General features: G+C 37.3%; 1 protein-coding gene across 1 annotated transcript; it reads right to left on the bottom strand.

The window, feature by feature from the left end:
* Window positions 1-1668: 1668 nt before the first annotated feature.
* LOC121132786 (vomeronasal type-2 receptor 116-like) lies at window positions 1669-19037 on the bottom strand. Its single transcript, XM_040734072.1, has 6 exons — window positions 18823-19037; window positions 8994-9285; window positions 7277-8083; window positions 6436-6663; window positions 5982-6105; window positions 1669-2567 (listed from the first exon to the last, which is right to left on the bottom strand). The coding sequence occupies exons 1-6, from the start codon at window positions 19035-19037 to the stop codon at window positions 1669-1671; spliced, it is 2565 nt and encodes an 854-aa protein (XP_040590006.1).
* Window positions 19038-20507: the final 1470 nt, after the last annotated feature.

Raw genomic sequence — 20507 nt, 5'->3', positions numbered from 1 at the left:
TAAGGAAAGAAATCTCTTAGTCTATACATTTCAAAATTACATTTGAATAAAGTTCATCAAAGGCACTTCAATTTTCTACACTAATGATTTAAAACACTGGCATAATAAATTAAAAGACATTAGAAGAGGGAACTACCTCCAATCCTCATTGGTGAGAAACATGAATATTGTGAAAATGAACATACTTTCTAAAGGAAAACATGTATCCTGCAGTGTTGTTCAAATTCCAATTGGATTTAATAATCTTGAATCAACTATCAAGGGTAAAAACTGAAATGTCCTAAAAACAGACCAGTCAGCCATTAGTTCTTACCTCTACCTCAGACTGAAAGGAAGATCATGTCTCTACCAATCCTCAGACGGAATGCTTTCTCTGTGAAACCTCAGACTAAATCCTGAACTCCTGTCTCCTCCTGCTTTATAGTCATCTATTTGGCCAGCCATATCCCTCTGGTATCCACCTCCCTACTGCCCAGATTAAGGGCATGTGATCTCAAGTGCTGGGATCAAAATGTGAGCTCTTCTTCTCTTTCAGACTGACTCAATCTTTAGCCCAGGGCGGCCTTCAACTCATGAAGATCTGCCTGACTGTCTTCTGTGTGCTGGGATTAAAGGTGTGTGTCACTACTCCCTGAACTCTATGTCTAACTAGTGTGGTTATCTCTGCACTCTGATCTTCTGCAATCTTTATTTGTTAGAGCACAAATTATCACCACTCTGTAGCTCAATGATAACTGTAGCGCTATTTTTACAGAAAAAATGGACTTGTAACTCATTTGTAAGCACAAAAGACTCCTAATACCCTAAGTCATCTTGATAGAAAAGAATCAATATGGATCATTTAATATCCATGTTCACAAGTTACACTGAATAACCATAATAATCAAATGATCATAGTAGACAAAGAACTTATAATAGATGGATTATAAATTCTGTCTCACTCCTGTCCTGTCAGAATGACTATCTATTAGGAAACAGTTAATAACTAAGTATAGTAAGGATATGGGTTAAGCAAAATTTTATTCATTGTTGGGTAACAGTTGGGGAATTCATTATGGATAGCAATAGTTTAGTATGCAGAAACCTTGTGTACTATAATCATGAAAAGTTACATGGAATGTAAAGAATTTGAATTTCTTCAGAATAAAATCATATACTATAAGAAACCATGATCAATTGGTGTATTATCTTAAGGGCTTCAGAAACACAGGTCTATATTTACACAGTTTTGCTGTATTGAATATAAAATTCACAAAATGTTTAAGAATGTTTTAATTGATGACAAAAATCTGTTTGTCTATACCCAGAGTTGATAGACCAAATAAATATTTTTTGAAATCCAGTTGTCAAATTGATAAAATATGGGAATTATTCATGTGGAGGAAATTACAAATTTGTTTTCATTTCCATAACAAATGAAATCAAAACATAAAAGTAATAGTGAATGAAAGAGGAAGAGTCAAATGCAGCACATATTTCAACATGAAAAAAATAATGGATATGGATTTATGGTAGCCTAATATGGTAACTTAATCAAATAGCAGTATATAGGATCAAATGCCACATTATACCTTCATATGTGAGTGTTCAGATGGGAAGCACAAGCATCATTCAAAGCTCTTTAACTTAAGAAACAAAGGAGGTAGGTTTAAGGTTTTTCCTCCTAGCCTAAGTTTTGTCCCTGATGTGATGTAGTGAGTTCCTTTCTGGCCGTAAGAGTATGATGTAGCACTTCGGGGCAAAGATGATGCCTAATAGTGATGTACACGAAGCCAGGATAGAGAGGACTTCCATAGCCACCATGACCTTCCCTTTAGTGCTGTGATAGACAGGGAGGAAGCTGACCCAGACACTACAGAACACAAGCATGCTGAAAGCCAGGAACTTGGCTTCATTGAATGCATCAGGCAGATTCCTGGATAAGAATGCCATAAGGTAGCTTCCTAGAGCCAGTGTGCCCAGGAATCCCAGGATGCAGTAGAAGACAAGAGCTGAGCCTTTGTTGCAAATGATGATGATGTGTCCATGTTCTGAATGAGCATCTTTGTCAGTAAATGGAGGAGAGGTTGCCAGCCAAATTGCACAAAGAACAACTTGCAGCAGGGTACAGATGGGAATGATAAAATTAGGGGCCCTGGATATCAGCAGCCACCTCCTCATTCTCCCTGGAGTGGTGATCTTGAAGGCTATAAGTACAGTGAGAGTTTTGGCCAGCACGGTGGAAAGAACCACAGTGAACAGAAGCCCAAATGTGTTCTGCTGTAGGATACAGGTAACTGTGCTAGGGCGGCCAATGAAAAGCAAGGGACAGAGAAAACACAGGGTCAGAGTGATGAGCAGGGTGTAACTGAGAGCCCTGTTATTGGCCTTGACAATGGGAGTGTCTCGGTGCTTCAGAAACACCCAGAGAACAACAACTGTGAGTGAGGCTAAGCCCAGGGAGACGCAGCTGAGTATCTTGCCCAGGAGATCATCATAGGCCAGGAATATTACCTTTTTCTGAAAGCAGTAGTTCTTCTCTGTGTTTGGATAGTGAGTTTCTGGACACGTCACACACTGATCCACATCTGGTAGAAATACAGATGAGCAGGTGATCCTGAGTAGTTATGAAGGTTTTTCTTTTTATCCTAAGCTATCTCCCAGCTCTAGAATATTGGAATGTTATCTGAACAATTTGCTTTGTTCCAGATACAAATATTGAAAGATTTTCTATAGAAAATAGTGAAACTCTCAATTTGACTTCTACTTCATGATGACAGAAAGAAAATGGCCTCGATTATTCCTCTCTTGCTACTCATATGTTCTCCTCACCTTTGGTGATACTGTTGTATCTGTTTTATGAGCCATTAGACCTAATTTGATGCTTACATTGCCTTTCCATCAATATATCTCCATAATTAAGAGGGCTAGGATTTCAGTATAATTGACAGAATAGCCTTTATCCTTGTCTTCAAATCATGTTCTCTCACATATATTCCAAACGCACCTACATTGTTGAAGTCCCTGGTGTTCCTTATTTTCTCATTCCCTGAAGGAGCCTCAATGAATTAGTATTGTTAAATTCTTGGAGCCTTGAAACATTTCATCACTGACACTGTTCTCATAGCTCTGTGTACTAATATCTATAAAATGAATAGATACAGAACTGCTCATATATTCTAAAGTCTTCAAGGAACACTGAACACTCTGTTCTTGATAGCTTATCAATTTGCTGTTAGATTTTGATAAATACATATGAATGTTCATGTCATATTTTTGATATATTAATGATGTCCATAATTCTATATACCTTTTTATATTAAAAATATAATTAATTTTATTTATACAATCACATTACCATTGATATTCCCAATGAAATATATTCAGAGTATAATTTTTCCTTCTCCAACTCCTGTCAGATGTTCTCTACCCCCATGCCTACCATATGGGTGCTAGGACATGAACCTTGATTCCTTGGAAGAACAGCCAGTGCTCTTAAATTTGGGGCTGTCTCTCAAGCCCTGTCATTATTTTCATGTCTCTCTCCTACTATTACTCCCTTTCGTCTCTTTTTGGAACATTTATTTTGATGTTAATGTTGTAGCCCATGATAAATTCTTCATATCTCTTTTTAATGAAAGGCATATAATATACAAGATATTCAAATTACTTTATATAGGATTAAACATTTTCATTTAAGGGATAGTGACAGGGATGCCCTTCTGTATATATGTTTCTTTTATTGGTTGATGAAAAAAACACTGTGGCCAATAGAGACAGGAAGGTAGGTGGGGAAAGGAGACGAGGAGAATTCTGGGAAAAGTAGGCAGACAGTCTCCATGTAATTGACAAAGGTTTAGAAGGTCCAGATCTTCTCCGTAAGCCAAGACCACATGGAAATACATAGATTAATAGAAACGGGTTGATAATTAAGATAGATCTAGGCAGTAAGAAGCCCATAGGTTTATAGTTAATATAAGACTTTGTGTGCTTCTTTGTGGCAAGTCAGCTACGGGACCAGGCAGGACACCAGAAAATCTAGCAACAGTATAGGTTAGATTATCCTACAGTATATGAATGAGTAACTTATTTATGTGTCTAATATTTGCATGTTATTCTAATTCTTGGACTACATTTCCTCTTGAAGTCTAGTTATTACTATGAACTCATATGTGATTTGACTGTGCTGAGGGAAATGATCCTCCTTTGCGCAAGGGAAGGATCACATGAACCTAGCATAAAGTGAGTGTCTGTTAAGTCCTATGTTTCCTAGGTAATGAGGAGGAGCTCTATTTTTGCTAGCCTCAACATGTTTCCTAAAAGAATTAGAACTTTGTACATGTATAGTGTGGAAAAATTCTAAGTATAAAAACTCAAAATAAAATTTAGGAAGTCACTATTGTAAAGGTAAAGAATGTTAATCCATGAGGATTTTTTCTAGATGGTAATTCTTTAATTAAAATATTCCAGGAATAAAAAACATTATTATTCATAAAAATTACCAAGACAAGATATATGTATGTATATATATATGTGTATATATACATATATATGTATATATATGGGGGATTTCTAATCTTATTCCACATAATGACTCAATTACACTCATATGCATCAGACTTTTGTTTTATTTCCATTTATTTCTATGTAGTATTTTTCTATGTAGCATCTATGAGTCTATTTAAGATATGCAACACAACACTTCTGGCCTACTCTATTTTCAGAATCATGTGAGTTGCTCTCCAGGGTTTTAGAGATATAAAAAGTGAGAGTCACCAAAGGGTCCTTAATATGATCACTATGAAGAGTTGGTACTTAATTGGCAACTGTTTAAATCTGTCTTGGTTAGGCTGACAATTGCCCCCACAGAATCATCTGTTTGTATAGTTGGTTCCCATTTGGTGGAATATTTTGGGAAGGATTGTGAAGTATGGCTTTTAGAAATGTGTGTTTTGGGGACTTTGAGGTTAAAAAGAATGAAAAACTTTCCCATGGGCTCTCTATGCCCTGTGCTTGTGAAAGAAGATGTTGCTGGTGCTCTCCACTCTGGTCTCACACTCACGTATTCCAAGCACCACAGAGAAGTCTGACTCAGAGCCCTGCCTCATTTCTACCATTCCAGACCCTGCCCCTCAGAAAGCCCACCATGGACACCTTGTCCCCTGAAACTGTTCAACTGCCTACAGCCTGTTTAAGACTAAGTCTCCAGACAGGGTCTCTAAACCTGCCATGTAATTTTCTCTCCTGCTTTTCTGAGCGTCACCCAGGAGTTTCTTTGCTCTGTTTATTAAACCTGCCTTTATTAATTTGACTGTATTTTGCTTATTAAATTGGTGGAGGAACCCAATAACCAGGAATCCATTACTTATCAGATGTGATTTTCCATCTTTTCATACTTGCGTACTATTGTTCCATAACCATAAGCTCGATGTTAAGTGCTTTATTTCATAAGTTCCATTGATCATGGTTTCTTGTAATAGATAAGAAATGAAAGTTGGCATCAGGGAATAGGCTACGTAATGAAAGATCTGATCATCTAATTAGTTTGGACAAATGTGGACGAATTTGATTCATTGAAACCACTATACATGGCTTTGCTCTGCCTCCAGAGACTCTAAACATCTGAATCTCTACATCCATTTAAATGTCCTTTTTAATAAATTGCTTGGTCATGGTGCCTTTTCATACCAATAGAAAAGACACTAAGTCAAACATCATGATGAAATGATCCATACGTCTCTGGCACAGAAAAAGCAGGCTCCTGTAGCTATCCATATCCCCAGTGACTCAGAAAAACAAAACAGGTATGAATTTCAGTGTCAAGAGTATGTTGTTTCAGTGGGAAAGTGAACTGTAGCCTATAGTTTTCAAACAGGTAGAATGAAGAGGGTTGTCTTCACTGAGGTAAACTGACTATATAGTACATTTAGCATTTTTTTTTCATTTTCTTAGATTTTGCAGATGTGGCAAGTATGGATGTTTTCTGCATGACTGATATTTACCTGTCTCATTGGAAATCTCATTCTCTGGGCAAGGTGTACAGTCAAAGCAACAGGCAACTTTTCCCTCTTGATGGGATTTCCTGAATCCAGGATCGCAACTCACACTGCATACAGACTGAGGAATCTGAGAAGAATGAAAGGAATGGTAACAAATATTCAGGTTTTTATGGTTTCTGTGAGCTATGAAGAGGTATGATAAGCAGAAATGTAAGTTTCAAATTTACATGGAGGGCAAAATATTTAAATGAGATGAAACCTGATGGGGGAAGTAAAGATAAGCCCTTACAGAAATATAAATTTTTAATCATGGGCTAATACTTAAGACAGAACTAGTCAATGGCAAGGATGGACATTGGCCGATAGCATTGGAACTAGCAGATTCTCTGTGTGTTATTTGGGCTTGATGAGGCACAGAGACCAGGCTGACAGCAAGAATCACATTACAGAAACTCACCTCTGTTAATCCTGTGGCCCACTGTATCATGTGAGATGATAAGGACAACTTCTTGCCCTCTGGAGCACTTGGAGAAAATGTTCCTATCTTCACATTTAACTTAAGACCTTTTGGGAAATTCCAAAAATTGAGAATGTCATATTGTTCATGTGATTTCAATTTCCAATTCAGAACCACCTGGTCTCCAACATGATTGAAGATTTGTGTGTTCTTTAGAAAAGGGTGAAGCTGAAAGAGATGCATGCTGTTATGCTATATAAACTCCAGAGAAATGAAGTAAGGGCAGAATCAGGGAACATTTCTTATTAATGTTAGTCCCTGATGAGAGAAATTCCTTTAATATTGGTATCAATCAAGTGATTAGAACTGTAATTATCCTTCTAAAATATTCCAAAAATATTCATTTTAAAAATGTAGAACCATGCACTCCCCAAAAATGAATGTGTACAGAGAAAATTCACACATTTTTGAAAATAAAGTAATACCCAAATAAGTCTTTAAATTGTTTAGAGTTTTACTACGTAAAATATGTGATTTAATGAATGATAATTAAGTAAGCATAAGCCTTTTCAAAGTCTTAATGTTCATCCAGAGAATTCTCTGACTCTGATTTTCTGTTGAGTGAAATCTGTTGGTTAAATCAACTTTTAATATTGAAATTTTTACCCTGAAAATATTTTAGACCCCTAGGTAATACAACTACATATTGACTTAAAACAAAGTCTCTCATATAGATTTTGCCAAAAAATAATCTAAAATAAGTATATTCTAGTTTCAATTTGTTTATAAAGCCTTAAAGTATCATGTTGCTGCTGGTATAGTATTACAGACGTGGCCTTACTTGCCAGGGAAGGAAAACCATCTCTTTCCCTTTTTCACACGTTTGAAATTGTACTTGATTGAGCATCATCTCATGTAGACTGTGGGCCACAGCATACACAGCAGTGTACACATTGTAACTTTCTTCACTCATAGCCATATCAAATATCTTCCCTGGCAAGAACTCCAAGGAGGCATTAGGCAGACAGTTATCCACAATTTTACAACCTTTCCTAAAAAATGAGCAGTTGAAGAATGAATGCCACAATACATGAAGATAAGTATCTTTGGGGTATTTGAAAGGATTGACCGTCTTAATAAAATCTGTAAAATTAATGACCTCCTCATTATGATGTGAAAAAATAAGGGCACCATGCAATGAATCTAAGAGCAAATAGTTATCAAATTTAGAAGCATCCCAGTGTGAGTTCATGACCCAGACTTTCCATGTGAGTAAATTCTGCTTAATATTTACAATTAAGCTTAGTAGAGAATCAGTGTCACCATAAATAATAATCACATTTGCTGATGATTCAAGGACCTGAACATGATTTTTCCAGGATGTGGTGAGAAATGAACCCCTGTTGACTAGGATCATTTCCACAAATGCTATGCAGACTCCATTATTCTCCATTTCACTTCTCAAGTCTGACAAAATCTGGGCACCTTTGTGATCATCTATAATAAAAAGTCCAACCCAGATCCAGTGGAAATGAAGCATCAAAGATGCAATCCCAAGTATCAGAGATGTGTCCTTGGGAGCCACCTGATACAGGGAAGAAAACTGTCTTTGTTCACTCAGGGTAGTATCAAAAGGCCCAAAAGTAAGCTGCAGAAAAAAATCAGACCCAAGAAAATTGTTATAAAATTCAGCTCAATTCTCCAGCAATGATTTGAAGTCTGTAGGACAATGGTGCTTTGACGGACAAACCTGCCTTCCTATGGGTTTCCAGTGAAGTACAGAATATATCAGAAGTTCAATGCTATGCTTTCTATATTCCACCCTTTCTTTCTCCCTGTTTTTCCACTTCCTTTTTTATTTAAGTTAGAAACAAGCTTGTTTCACCTGTCAATCCCAGCTCTCTCTCCCTTGCACTCCCCACAAAACCCCCCAGTGCCCCACCCAATCTCCACTCTGACCCCCAGGGAGAGTGAGGCCCTCCATTTTGAATCTCCAGAGTCTGTCATTTCACCCATGGCAGGGCCTAGGCCCTCCCACAAGAGTCCAGGCAGAGACAGCATCTCTCATTGTGGGATGGACACTCAAAGTCCATTTGTACAACAGGCATAAATACTACTCATAGGCTACCTAGGCCTCCTCACTGACACCCACATTCAGTGGTCTGGGTCAGTCCCATGTTGTCCACCCAGCCATCAATCCTGGGTCCAAGAGCTCCCCCTTGTTCAGGTAAACTGTTTCTGTGGGTTAAACCAGCACAGTCTTAACTCCTTTGCTCATCATTTCTCCCAATGCCAGCATACAATCCCACTGCCAGAGAGTCTAGGACACAGAACCTTCATTCGTCAACTGATGGAAGCAGAGGCAGATAGCCACAGATAAAAACTGAACTGAACTCCTTTCTCCCTCTTCCATACTGCTTAAATACATATGTATTACCAATTGTGTGCATCATATAACTACTGAATAATAGTGATTTAATTTCCCAGTTTTCCCTAAGCCACCAAAAATGTCATAAAGCAGAGCTGACATCGTGTCTTATCTGTTCACTCTTTCTCACCTGTGGAAATTTATAAAGATCCAGCAGTGTCCCTATATATTCAGATATTGACCATGATGGTCCTGTAAGTATAGCAGCTGACATGCTATCTCTTGCACATCTGTAGTTGGGGAGGGCATGACCAGAGCCTGAAAGTATTCCAAAAAGACTGTCCAAAGTATATCTTTGACCTGATGGGACATTCTGAGCCATAAATCCCAGGGTTGTGTTGGGTAAAAGATAGGAATTGCTGTTGATCTCCTTAATGGCAAACATCATGGCCAAAATACTTTGGTAGTTCCTCAACTTAAACCTGCATAGAAGGTAGAATAATATTTAGGAGGAAGACTCACACCACAAAATACAAGACAAATGTACAAGTTTAGTACAGTGAATTCCATAGTTTTAATGCTTCATTTTCCAAAAAAAATCCATGTCTGGTTATCTTCCCAACATTTGCTCAAATTAGAATGGGAATGTTTCTCTTTTTATGATTAAAAATAATAAAAATCCACATCCTTTCTTTCCTTTCATCAAAAAACAAGCAAGAATCCAATAATAATAATAAATCAAAATAAAAATAAACAAGTCAGAATCAGACAAAACAAAAAATAAAGAGAAGAGAAAGTCAAAGAAAAAAGAACACATAGCGAGTCAGAGACACACATGTTTTCATATACAGAAAACCAAAAAACCCAGGATGTTAGAAAGTATATGAACACAGAAGATATATATTTAAAAATATGAATTACTAAAAATACCATTGAGGTTTTATTTTTTCCCATCTATTACCAAGTATGGGGCGAGAACTTAAAGATATTTTGCATACGTAACAAGACACCCTTGGTGAAAACTAATTCTTGTCTTTGTCACTGGTTTAGGGATGGAGCTTCTGAGTTAAGATGGTGACTTGTGTTCAGTTCCTGTCTCAGCATGGGCACTCCATCTGTTGGATGTGGGTCATCATTTTCCGCCTTGTTTAATAGTATGTCTTCTTATAACCAATGGGATGGTGGGAAATATCTTGCCCCTGTCCCTCACTTCAACAAAGGAGCAGCTGTTTACACAAGTACCCTGCAATGCCCTGCTCAGTAGTTTTTAATTTGAAAATGTAAGTTCAATGCTTACATTTGCACTTTTAGAATGTTTCCTTCTGAACTATTTACTTATTCTCTTAATGTTAGTCAGTGGGAGGAAAATAACTTCTACATTGTAACAACCAAATTTCTATACACATGGTGAAATATTATGACATGTCAGATGAGAAACACAATATTCACAATGTTTTGCTTCATTGGGATTGTATTTTGTAATTTGTTCTTTGTTTTGTGGGCCAAAGTTCATTCCCATGTTGACATATTTTTAGTGATTCATGAAAATGTAATACTATTTTCTTCATGTTGGTAGGATCTGTGGAAAAGGAGATGAATAATATCTTAACCTCATGGAAAAAATTAGGCCTGCCATCTTTGTGTACAGAATGATTCCCAAGAACCCTGACTGTTTGTTTACATTCTATACCATCAAAAACTGAGTAGTAAGATATGTATGATGTTAAGAAATGCATAATTATGGAGGGGTCGGCATGTCTGTGTGAAATACCAGAGAGGGATAACTAAAAACACAAACGGAAGAGAGTTAGGAACATAAAATAGTCAATGAGTGCCATCTTTTTGTCTAAAAAAATGAACACTGAGCTTGGGAGAGCTCACTAAGGAAAGCTCTTGCCATTCAAGCTTGATCCCCAGTACTCGTGCTTCATATGGGTACAGCAGTGAACAGCTTCAGTTCCTGTTTGGGAGTCATGGGTAAGGGTGGATCCCTAAATCTTGTTGATGTGTTTGTTTAGCCATCTCAGTAAACTCCATGAAAATGAGAAACCATGCACACACAGTGTTGCCAGGTCCACAAGAACTACAACTTAAGTTGACTGCTGTCCTCTACATGATGACACACACCTGTGTATTACATTAGCACAAATATGGATATCTTCAGAAACACCACCTTCTAATAAAAACATCCATCCCACCATAAAGTAAAGGCTCCCTTGTAGAAAAATCATAAAAATGGTAATCTAAGCAGAAAGTGCAAGAAAACATCAGGATAAGCTATTCTGCTATATGACCAAAGGGGTTTCCAACCAAATATATTCAGAAGACATAAATGATGTTACCCATAGATCAATAGAACTAATTAAAATATAATGTGCCATCCACTTACATTTAGAAATGTATTGCACAAAGCACTTTCTTGTGAGAGCTGGTGGGTCAGCAAGAAAGTAAGAGACATACAGTTGACCTTCATTCATGTTTTCTCATCACATGGTAAAAATCAACTCGAAACATATCAAAAACATGAACACAAAATTGGGACATGTCTAAACATATTCTGCTCACTTTTGTGGAATTGAAGTTCACAGGAAACACAATGAGAAGTGACAATAGTTTTGTAGTAATCTATGAAGCTCTTTGGGTTGAGTTATAAAGCACAGTGGTAAAAGAAATCCTGCAGAAAGGAAGCATTTTGCAAACTCTTTCTTTACCAAAGAATTTAGTCAGAGTACCTCATACAGTTAACATGGATCCCCTAGTAGCTTAAATGAGGTGATGAAATTTGAAAAAAAAAACAGTTACCAAAGAAGAAACTCCATTGTTGCATCAGTTTTTTGCCCCCACTGGTGGTGAATATGTTTCCCTCTTTCCCCAAAACCATGGTTTTGTATTGCCCTGAGTTTTTTGGACCTGGACATTTTGACAGGGATAAGAGGAAATTTTGCTTTTGATTGTGCTATCATGATGACTGAGGATGTTGGATATTTAAATCATTGTTTCTCAAACATTTGTACTTTATGTTTTGAGGGAAATCTGTTTATCGAGCCACATTGCAATTATTTCTACATTTAAAAATTTGTAGTTTTTTATGTGTTATAATCACTAACTCCCTGTTGGTTGTACAACAGATAATATTTATTCCTTTCTGCATGCTGCATTTTCATGTCTCATTTAGTGCACAGAAATATTAATTTACGGAAGTTCAGTTTCTTAATTTCTGTTTTCTTCTTTCTTCCCTTGCCCCTCCCTCTCTCCCTTCCTTCCTTCCTTACTGCCAGCCTTTATTTCTTTCTTCACTTGTTTCATTTATGTGCCTATTATTTTATTTATTTATTTTTCTTATTTTTATTTATTTAGTTATTTTCAGAAGGTAACAGTGGCTCACTCTCTAGTCATAGCTTCCCCAAACTTTTTATGTAGGAGTATCTGTTTGTTTTCAATCTGACAAAAAATAACATGCCTCTACCTCCAAAGAAATAAGATTAAAGGTGTGCACCACCAAACAAGACTCCCAATAGTTTGCCTTAATGGCTACATCATACTAGTGCAGCTCAGAAAGTCATTTCCTGTGACAGTGACTCAAGTGTATCTTCTACCTTATATCTATAAGATTCCTGGTCCCAGAGTTTTTAAAAATAATCTGCAATTTTGACAAATTCTATTGATCACACACTCCTCTAAACTAACACTTTTGAGACACAATCCATTTTCTGTACACTAAACTTTCTTTAATAAGAGCCCTTCAAACCGATTTATGCTGCTCAGGTATTCTTGGGTCCATGGCCATCTGCTGAAATGAGATCAGTTTATGAAGTTATATACTCTTAGAGAAAATATTCTTATCATCTCCCAGTACCTAAAAATTGTCATCCATCTGGCAGCAATGTGTGGAGTTGTTTGTTCAACATCACTCTGCACATTGAGATTCTTCTGGCCTATTATGGCATAGGTGTGCTCCATTCTGTCACAATTGCGGTGAGTTCCTACTTACAGTTGCCTTGTTACGTTGAGATTTTTCCATATAGTGATCATCATCTTTTACTCTTGAATATTTTCTGATATTTTTTCCCACAGTGATCCTGGGTACAGTGTAAATTTGGCAAGATTATGCCCTTCAAGGATGAGCATTCTGTTACCTCTTGCTCTCTGCATTTGTAAATGCTGTGAGTCATTGTGTCAATCACAATCTATTACAAATAGTAACTTCTCAGACAGGGGTTGATAGATCAATGGGGTATAATGATAAATTATTAGGGTCCAGTTTTACACTGTCTCTACTTAGCAGGAAAATAGTATCAGTCCCTTAGAGACTATATTCTGTGTTGCTTTCAGTTCCTCGATCAATTCTGGTGGGAGGTTTGGGTTTCATCATATCAAGCAAGACTTAAATCGAATAACAGAATGGTTGACTGCTCCTGTGTTTTTTCTCTTTTCTGCTGTAATGATAAAACCCTGAACAAGTGCAACCTGGGCAGGAAAGGGTTAAGTGAAAACATGGCAGGAAATAATGTTGACAGCCTGGAGTCATAAACAAAAGCAAGGACCATGATGACCTTAAGCTTCCTGGCTTGCTTCTCATAAAATCTTCAACCTGCTCTATAATACAATACATATTTTCTTTTCAGAAGTGGAACCACACAAACTAAAATCTTACAAATCAAGCATTACATAAGAAAATAAGGGGTGTCTTGCCGATTGGCCAGTCTGATGGAGATAATCCCTTAACTATGGAATCATTCTTTTCAGATTTGTCCAGGTTTATGCCCAACCAGCTCAGTGGACATGTTACCATTGCATCAGATGGGCTATCTTACAATAACTTTTATTGTAGTTCAAGAGATTCATAGCTACATATGGTTGGTGATTAATTCTCTCTTCTAGTAGTGTGCATAACAACTTTTTGCATTCTGAAATCGAGCCAGCAAGGTTGAAGCTTCCTGTTTCTCCCCAGTTTGATGTTTTTACATTCACTGACTGAAGTATGGAATCTTATCAGCAAGTTCTAGAGGGTAAACAAGAGCAGCACTAATACCTTCTTATGTTGAGATTATGGATAAATAAAAGTTGAGTATGTGTCAGGGAAATATTGAAATAAAATTTCCTTATTCAGTTTGGCTGGCACTTTTGTTGAAATTTCCATATTTTAACCAATAGTATTATTGGCCTCTTTAACAAATATGGTGACTTATGAGTGTGGGTTTACATGTTTTATATTCTCAATTCTGTTCCATTACTCAATGACTCAATATTTTGCCATGCCCATGCCCTTAAAATCTGGGATAATGACAGGTTCTACAGTTTTGTTGCGGCTAATGACCTGTATTAGGTCTTTTGTTTTCTCCAGAAAAATTAAAATTCTTCAATTTTGTGAAAACTAACACTGGAAATTTTGGTAATTAAACAATACCCAATGACACTAGAAGCAAAAAGGGAAACTGCAGTCCATACTGCCTGGCTTGAAGAGTTGTGTCTCCGTGTGCCCCACCAACACCCTGGAATAGGAATCTCCTGCCAACAAATAAATATGGTACCTCTGATTCTCATAAGTCTGATTCTTCCAGAAAAACAGGTGTACACAATCTTGGACCTGATGCATTCTCCAACTTCCCACTGGCAGAGGTCAATCAACCTGATTTTTTGCATTTAAACAGACCCACTGGGCGATTACAGTGGGCAACATACCTAGAACAGTTTGGCCCAGGCTTTCAAGACACTGAATGCTGACTTCCTGCCCTTCCATCATTGGTTTCCTGAGAAAATAGGCTGTAAAGGGGCCACTATGGCACTGTTGCTGGAATTCCAAAAGTTGGACTACAAATAACATATAAGAAAGTCAAACTTTGTACAACAGAGGTTACCTATTTTAGCTACCATCTAAGGAGAGTGAAAAAGAGCCTGTCTCAAAATAGGGTCGCTGCTATCCTTCAGATACCAGATCCAAAGACTAAAAGACATGTCCAAGAGCTCTTAGCTGCCATTAGGTATTGTTGTCTCTGGATAACAGAGTTTGTGGAAATAGAAAGGCCTCTGTACACCAGCACAAAGAAGCACAACAAAACCATAATCTGGACTGAGATTAAGCAAGAAGTATTCCAATCTTTAAAAACAGTTCTGCCTTCCACTCAAGTCCTAGAATTTGCAGACAAACTTTGGAGTCATGAAAATATACTATGATAATTGGACCCTGCAATCATAGAATGGCCCATGTATGTAAGAGCTATGGTGGCTACTGCTAGTTCAATGAAACATAGCAAACAAGTTTACTTTGAGTCAAGCATTGATTTTATACTCAAAATTCCTTATGACACAGTTGAGGCACTCCTCTGAGGATCACCTGAACACAGGGCGTCTAGTGACTGTTGGCTCAGTCAAAGGCCCTACTCCTGCCACACCCTTGAGTCTTGTTTGAGAAACACCACCCTCAATTTAGCTATGCTCTCACCACATGAAACAGGTGCTCTTCCATGAAAGTCAAGAATAAAAGATGAAATCGTGTATATGGGACCTGCAGTAGTTACTTTAACTGAAGCAAAATTATTTGGACCCAAGTCAGGTACCTCTGACTAGAGAACAGAATGGATTGATCTGACCCAAGTTGTCAGACAGGGGAAAGAAATGTTCACCAACATATACACAGATGATGGTCAGTGTGCTTTTATTAGAGAAAAAGAGGACTCCTCACTGCTGGGAAAATGATATTAACATATCTTAGCTCTCCTAGAAGCTATTTATTTTCCCCTACAAGTTTCTGTCCTCCACTGATGGACTGCTGACCAGCCATTTAATTTTCATTCTAACTGTATTAATGTCAGGGCCCTACATCTTCATCTAAAATAGGATCACTCCATGGTTTGACTGGTTTAATTTATTAAGACCAGTCTGTGGAACAGAGCCTCAGACCTTAATAGACCGCTAGGCCTTAGCACAACTGGCTCCATGATGGAAGTGTTTTTTAGTCTGTAAAGCTCAGAACATAAGCCCCTACCAAAACCAAAACAAAGGCCCAGTCCATAAAATCCATACAGATCTGAGAAAGTCTGAAAATGTACTAACCTTGATCTTTAGCATCTGATCTTCTGCTTCTGCCTAACTGTACTTGATAACTGATGAAGGTAACTCAGTGTACTACTTGATAATCACCTAATCTTTTATTTTCAGAGAAAATCCAATCATTGAGATTCTGAATTATTATGGAAGGAAAATGCTGCTGTATAATTAACATGCTTTGCCCCTAATGTATTAGATTGGTAATTCAGTCAAAAATGAACACGAATAAAAGACAATAGACTTTGTGCAATTAAAAGTTCAGGTTATTTTATATACTCAGATTGAAATAACATAAATATCTTAAATAAACCTTACATCCCTAAATACTGTCTAGCAACCTATATCCATATTACTATGTCCTTCAAATTGAAGAATACCGAAAATGGTGAAGATTTACATTAAACAAGAAAAAAATCTTAAATTTTGACTTTTCATATTCATCTAATAAATAATTTCAAGTTATTGAAATATATAACTGATACAATGCAACTTGTACATCCTAAACCAGACATATTTCTAAGTTAGTGTGAAGGAAAAACAATCCAATGCACAGTGAGAGAAGACGGTCTATATTATTTTGAATGGAAAATAACCACCATGCATCAAATGCTTCCACAGTGTGCATACACGTGTGCTTATGTAGATTAATATTCCTAATCAGATAGTAGACATATTTTGTATGTACTAGGCACTATTCTGGATGAACAAAATATTTATTTACCATCCTTTGACAACAAGAAACTAAAATCAGATTACAACATTATACCACACAAAAGCTATTGTAGTAGAAAATAATGCTAGGCCCACAATTGCTGATCCTTTGCAGTTATGGCAATTAAGATAAATTAGAACATGACTAAATTTAACTGGAGAAAGACAAGACAATCCACATTTCAAAGTACATACATAGTTTCTCACCCCTAAGTAAAACTATTCATGAACACAATAAAAGGCTTCGTGAGTCTTGCAGAGTATATGATTGCACATGCCCTACTCGCTATGAAAAGTATAACTTGCAAATATATTGTCTGAATCAAGCATGATAACTTTTACAGTTTTTATAATTGTAAATTTATTTTCATTTCTGACTTTATAAGGTATTAAACCTCACTTACACAGCACTCTCCTGTTTTCCATATTATACAAGCATGCCACAGAGAGTTCACATTAGCTCACATTATTACAGTTCCTTTGCAGGTGTGGCGTTGCAGCTATGTAATATGGAGAGGGACTCGGGCTGAAGCACATTGGTGCCTGATCTTCTGTGATGGGAGAGCAGAGAGTAAGAGGAGGAAAAGGGAGGAATAGGGACACCATCTGCAGTAAATCAGAAGAGTCTCCTTCTAGCACACAAAGGTCAAATGCCTGGTAGACCATAGATCTGTGCAACCTTACTGGAAGTAAGCAATGATCCCTAGAGCCATTAGACTATTCCACAGAATATTTTATTTAGATGCCAATTTTTATATCTCCCCAGCTGCCTTCATCATGTCCATTTCAGATTAAACTTATTTCAATATCCTCATGTCCAATGCCATTTCACACTTGAATATTTCCCTCTTCCACTGCTGAATTGATGACTTAATTAACAACCGCATTTCAGCAGCCAAAGTAATGCCATACAAACAATAATCCATCAGTCCACTGCTTCTTTTAGGTGTTTTTCCACCCATTGCTGCCAAGCCAATTCCTGAATATATATTTCCATGTTGCTCTTGTTCAGTTCAAAAGGAGTGCAAGCTGCAATTCTCATTATCACACACAGGTTGTGTGGTTGCCTACAGCTATGGTCATGTCAGTCTGGAATATAATACTCCTGACTTGTTTCTTTTAATTTAAATTAGAAACAAGCTTGTTTGACATGTCAATCCCAGTTCCCTCTTCCTCCCCTCCTCCCCTGTCCCCCACCGACTTCCTATTCCATCCCTATTCTGCTCCCCAGGGAGGGTGACTCCTTCCACGGGGTATCTACATAGTCCACCATAACACTTGAGCAGGGACTAGACCCTCCTCAGTGTGTTTAGGCTGAGAGAGTATCTCTCTATGTGTAATGGGCTCCCAAAGTCCATTTGTATACTAGGGATAAATATTGATACACTACCAGAGGCCCAGTTGATTTCCCATGCTTCCTAACTGCCACCCATGTTCAGGGCGTCTGAAGTGGTCCTATGCTAGTTTCCCAGCGATTAGTCACACCTGACTTCTTTTAAACCATAAGATGCATTATTGTTTCACTTTAGCAGGACCTAAGACACTCAATTAGACCTGTCTAACATTATGCATTGATCTTCCATCTTTGATAATGACTAGAAGCATTTCTCAGAGGTCCCATCACAATTAATGGGCACATGGAAAGGCATTCATGACAATTAAATAACATACATAGCATTTTCATGAACTAAATAGGTGAACATGTAAGGTGTACGATTATACAAATATTAGGAGTCAGATGAAAGAATCTGAAATTGATGAAGGCATTTTTAAAGTAGAGTTTGTCACAGCGTCTAGTTCTGACATTCCTGCTCTCAAATCTTCAGCAGCAAACACAAACAATGCTTGTCACTCACACACAAGGAAATCACATTTCACTAACTTCAGTGGCACCAGCTCTTCTCTCAGGAGCACAACTAGACTTCTAGAGTCCACTAATCTCTATCAACTTTCCATTATGAATCCATCTCCAGCAGAGCAAATATTGAAAACATCCAAATCCTGAGGATTTAAAGGCATTGCACGCAATACAGGATAAATTCCTAGTGTCTACTGTGGAAAAGAAAATGAATAAATCTCAATTCCTCATCCCCACCTTGAAATCACAAGATGAGTGACAGCACCACATAAGATATCTAAGAATGCAAGGGAGAAAATTACTTAATGCGATATAGAGAGGATAAAGATGTTTGAGTACATAGTTCCCCAGAGTATATGAACACCAAATTTGCATGATGAATAAATGGGAAAAAAAGACATACTCAACCATAAAATCTCTGTTAAATTTAGTCATCCTCCAATCAATTGTTTTGTTGAGTGGATAGATAGCATAAGCAGGAAAAAAACCAGAAATCACCACATTTCCTTTCCCATTTAAAAGGTAATTCATTCCGACTAAGCACTCGGTGCTGGTGTAGGAGCACACAAATGTAGGAATCTGCAGAAAGCAAAAGATAAAAATCCAAGAGAACAGCATATTAGCAAAGTATCTGGACATCCATGAGGCTGACAACATGAACTCCAAATGTCCAACATAGATAAGAACAGCTCATATGTGTGTGCATGCTAGTTTATACTTTTATTGGTGACTGTAATTATCACTTTCTGACAATATTATTCAGTCCCCTGTGGAATTATCTTACACTTTCTCCCTGTAGACTTTGAATCTGAAGCCTTACATTAACAATAACAAACAAGATGGATGAAAAATATTTATTAGGATCTTCTCCAGCCACAGGCAGTATTATTTCATCCAATACCGGAGAGTACCTGTCCCATGGCACAAAATCCTCTTAGTGGAAATGACCACAAGTGTGAACCGAGAAACTACTCATGAGAAAGCCACTTATGATGAAACAGACTTGTTAATCCACACGGTGCCCCTGTAGATGAAAGGGAAAGGGGTAGGAAAAGGCCCCTGCCTGGCCAGAGGAAGTCACAGTAGCAGACATGATGCTCTATAAAACAAACACTATCAGTAGTTTTGATTTCTGGGAATTCCAGGAGTCACACATTATTCCCTCTTGCAGAGATGTATTTCTGAATGGATATATTGTATTGATGGCCCAGTCTAAACAGTTTGTGTTTCTTTCAGATGTAAATAATGGTTCTACTGAACTGATTTCTAAATGACCAAATTTATGTCAATGAAGAAATCAAGTTTCATGTTTGAATCTGTAATTTGACCTTCTGAAATCCGCTATGAATCACTGAATCAGCATATTGTCATGATAGCCTCTATTCCAAGATCATTGGGTCCATCCACAACTTCTTCTTTGTGAGACCATAGTGGCATTATGAAATGTAATTGCTTAGAATTAACATCTATGGTATTTTTAGTTAATTTTGTATCCTGCTACTTTGATGAAAGTGTTTATCAGCTGTAGGAGTTCCCTGGTAGAGTTCTTTGAGTCGCTTACAAAGCCTATCACATCATCTGCAAATAGTGAAAGTTTGAGTTCTTCCTTTCCAATTTGTATTACATTCATCTCCTTTTGTTGTCTTATTGCTCTAGCAAGAACTTCAAGTACAATATTGAAGAGATATGGAGAGAGTGGACATCATTGTCTTTTTCCTGATTTTAGGGGAGTCACCTTGAGTTTCTCTCCATTTATTTTGATATTGGCTCTCAGTTGGCTGTATATTGCTTTTAATATGTTTAGGTATGTTCCTGTTATCCCTGGTCTCTCCAAGACCTTTATCATGAAGTAGTGTTTGATATTGTGAAAGGCTTTTTCAGCATCTAGTGAGATGACCATATGTTTTTTCTTTTTTCAATAGTCATACTATACATAGACAATAAAGGGGATGAGAAAGAAATCAGAGAAATATCACCCTTTACAATAGCCCTGAACAACATAAAATATCTTGGGACAATTCTAACCAAACAGGTGAAAGACCCGTATAGCAAGAACTCTGAGTCTTTAAAGAAAGATATAAAAGAAGA

This window comes from Mesocricetus auratus, unplaced genomic scaffold (assembly GCF_017639785.1).
Source record: "Mesocricetus auratus isolate SY011 unplaced genomic scaffold, BCM_Maur_2.0 Super-Scaffold_100037, whole genome shotgun sequence".
Classification (NCBI taxonomy): Eukaryota; Metazoa; Chordata; class Mammalia; order Rodentia; family Cricetidae; genus Mesocricetus; species Mesocricetus auratus.
Note: the sequence above shows the minus strand (reverse complement) of the source record. Positions and strands in the feature narration are given on the sequence as shown.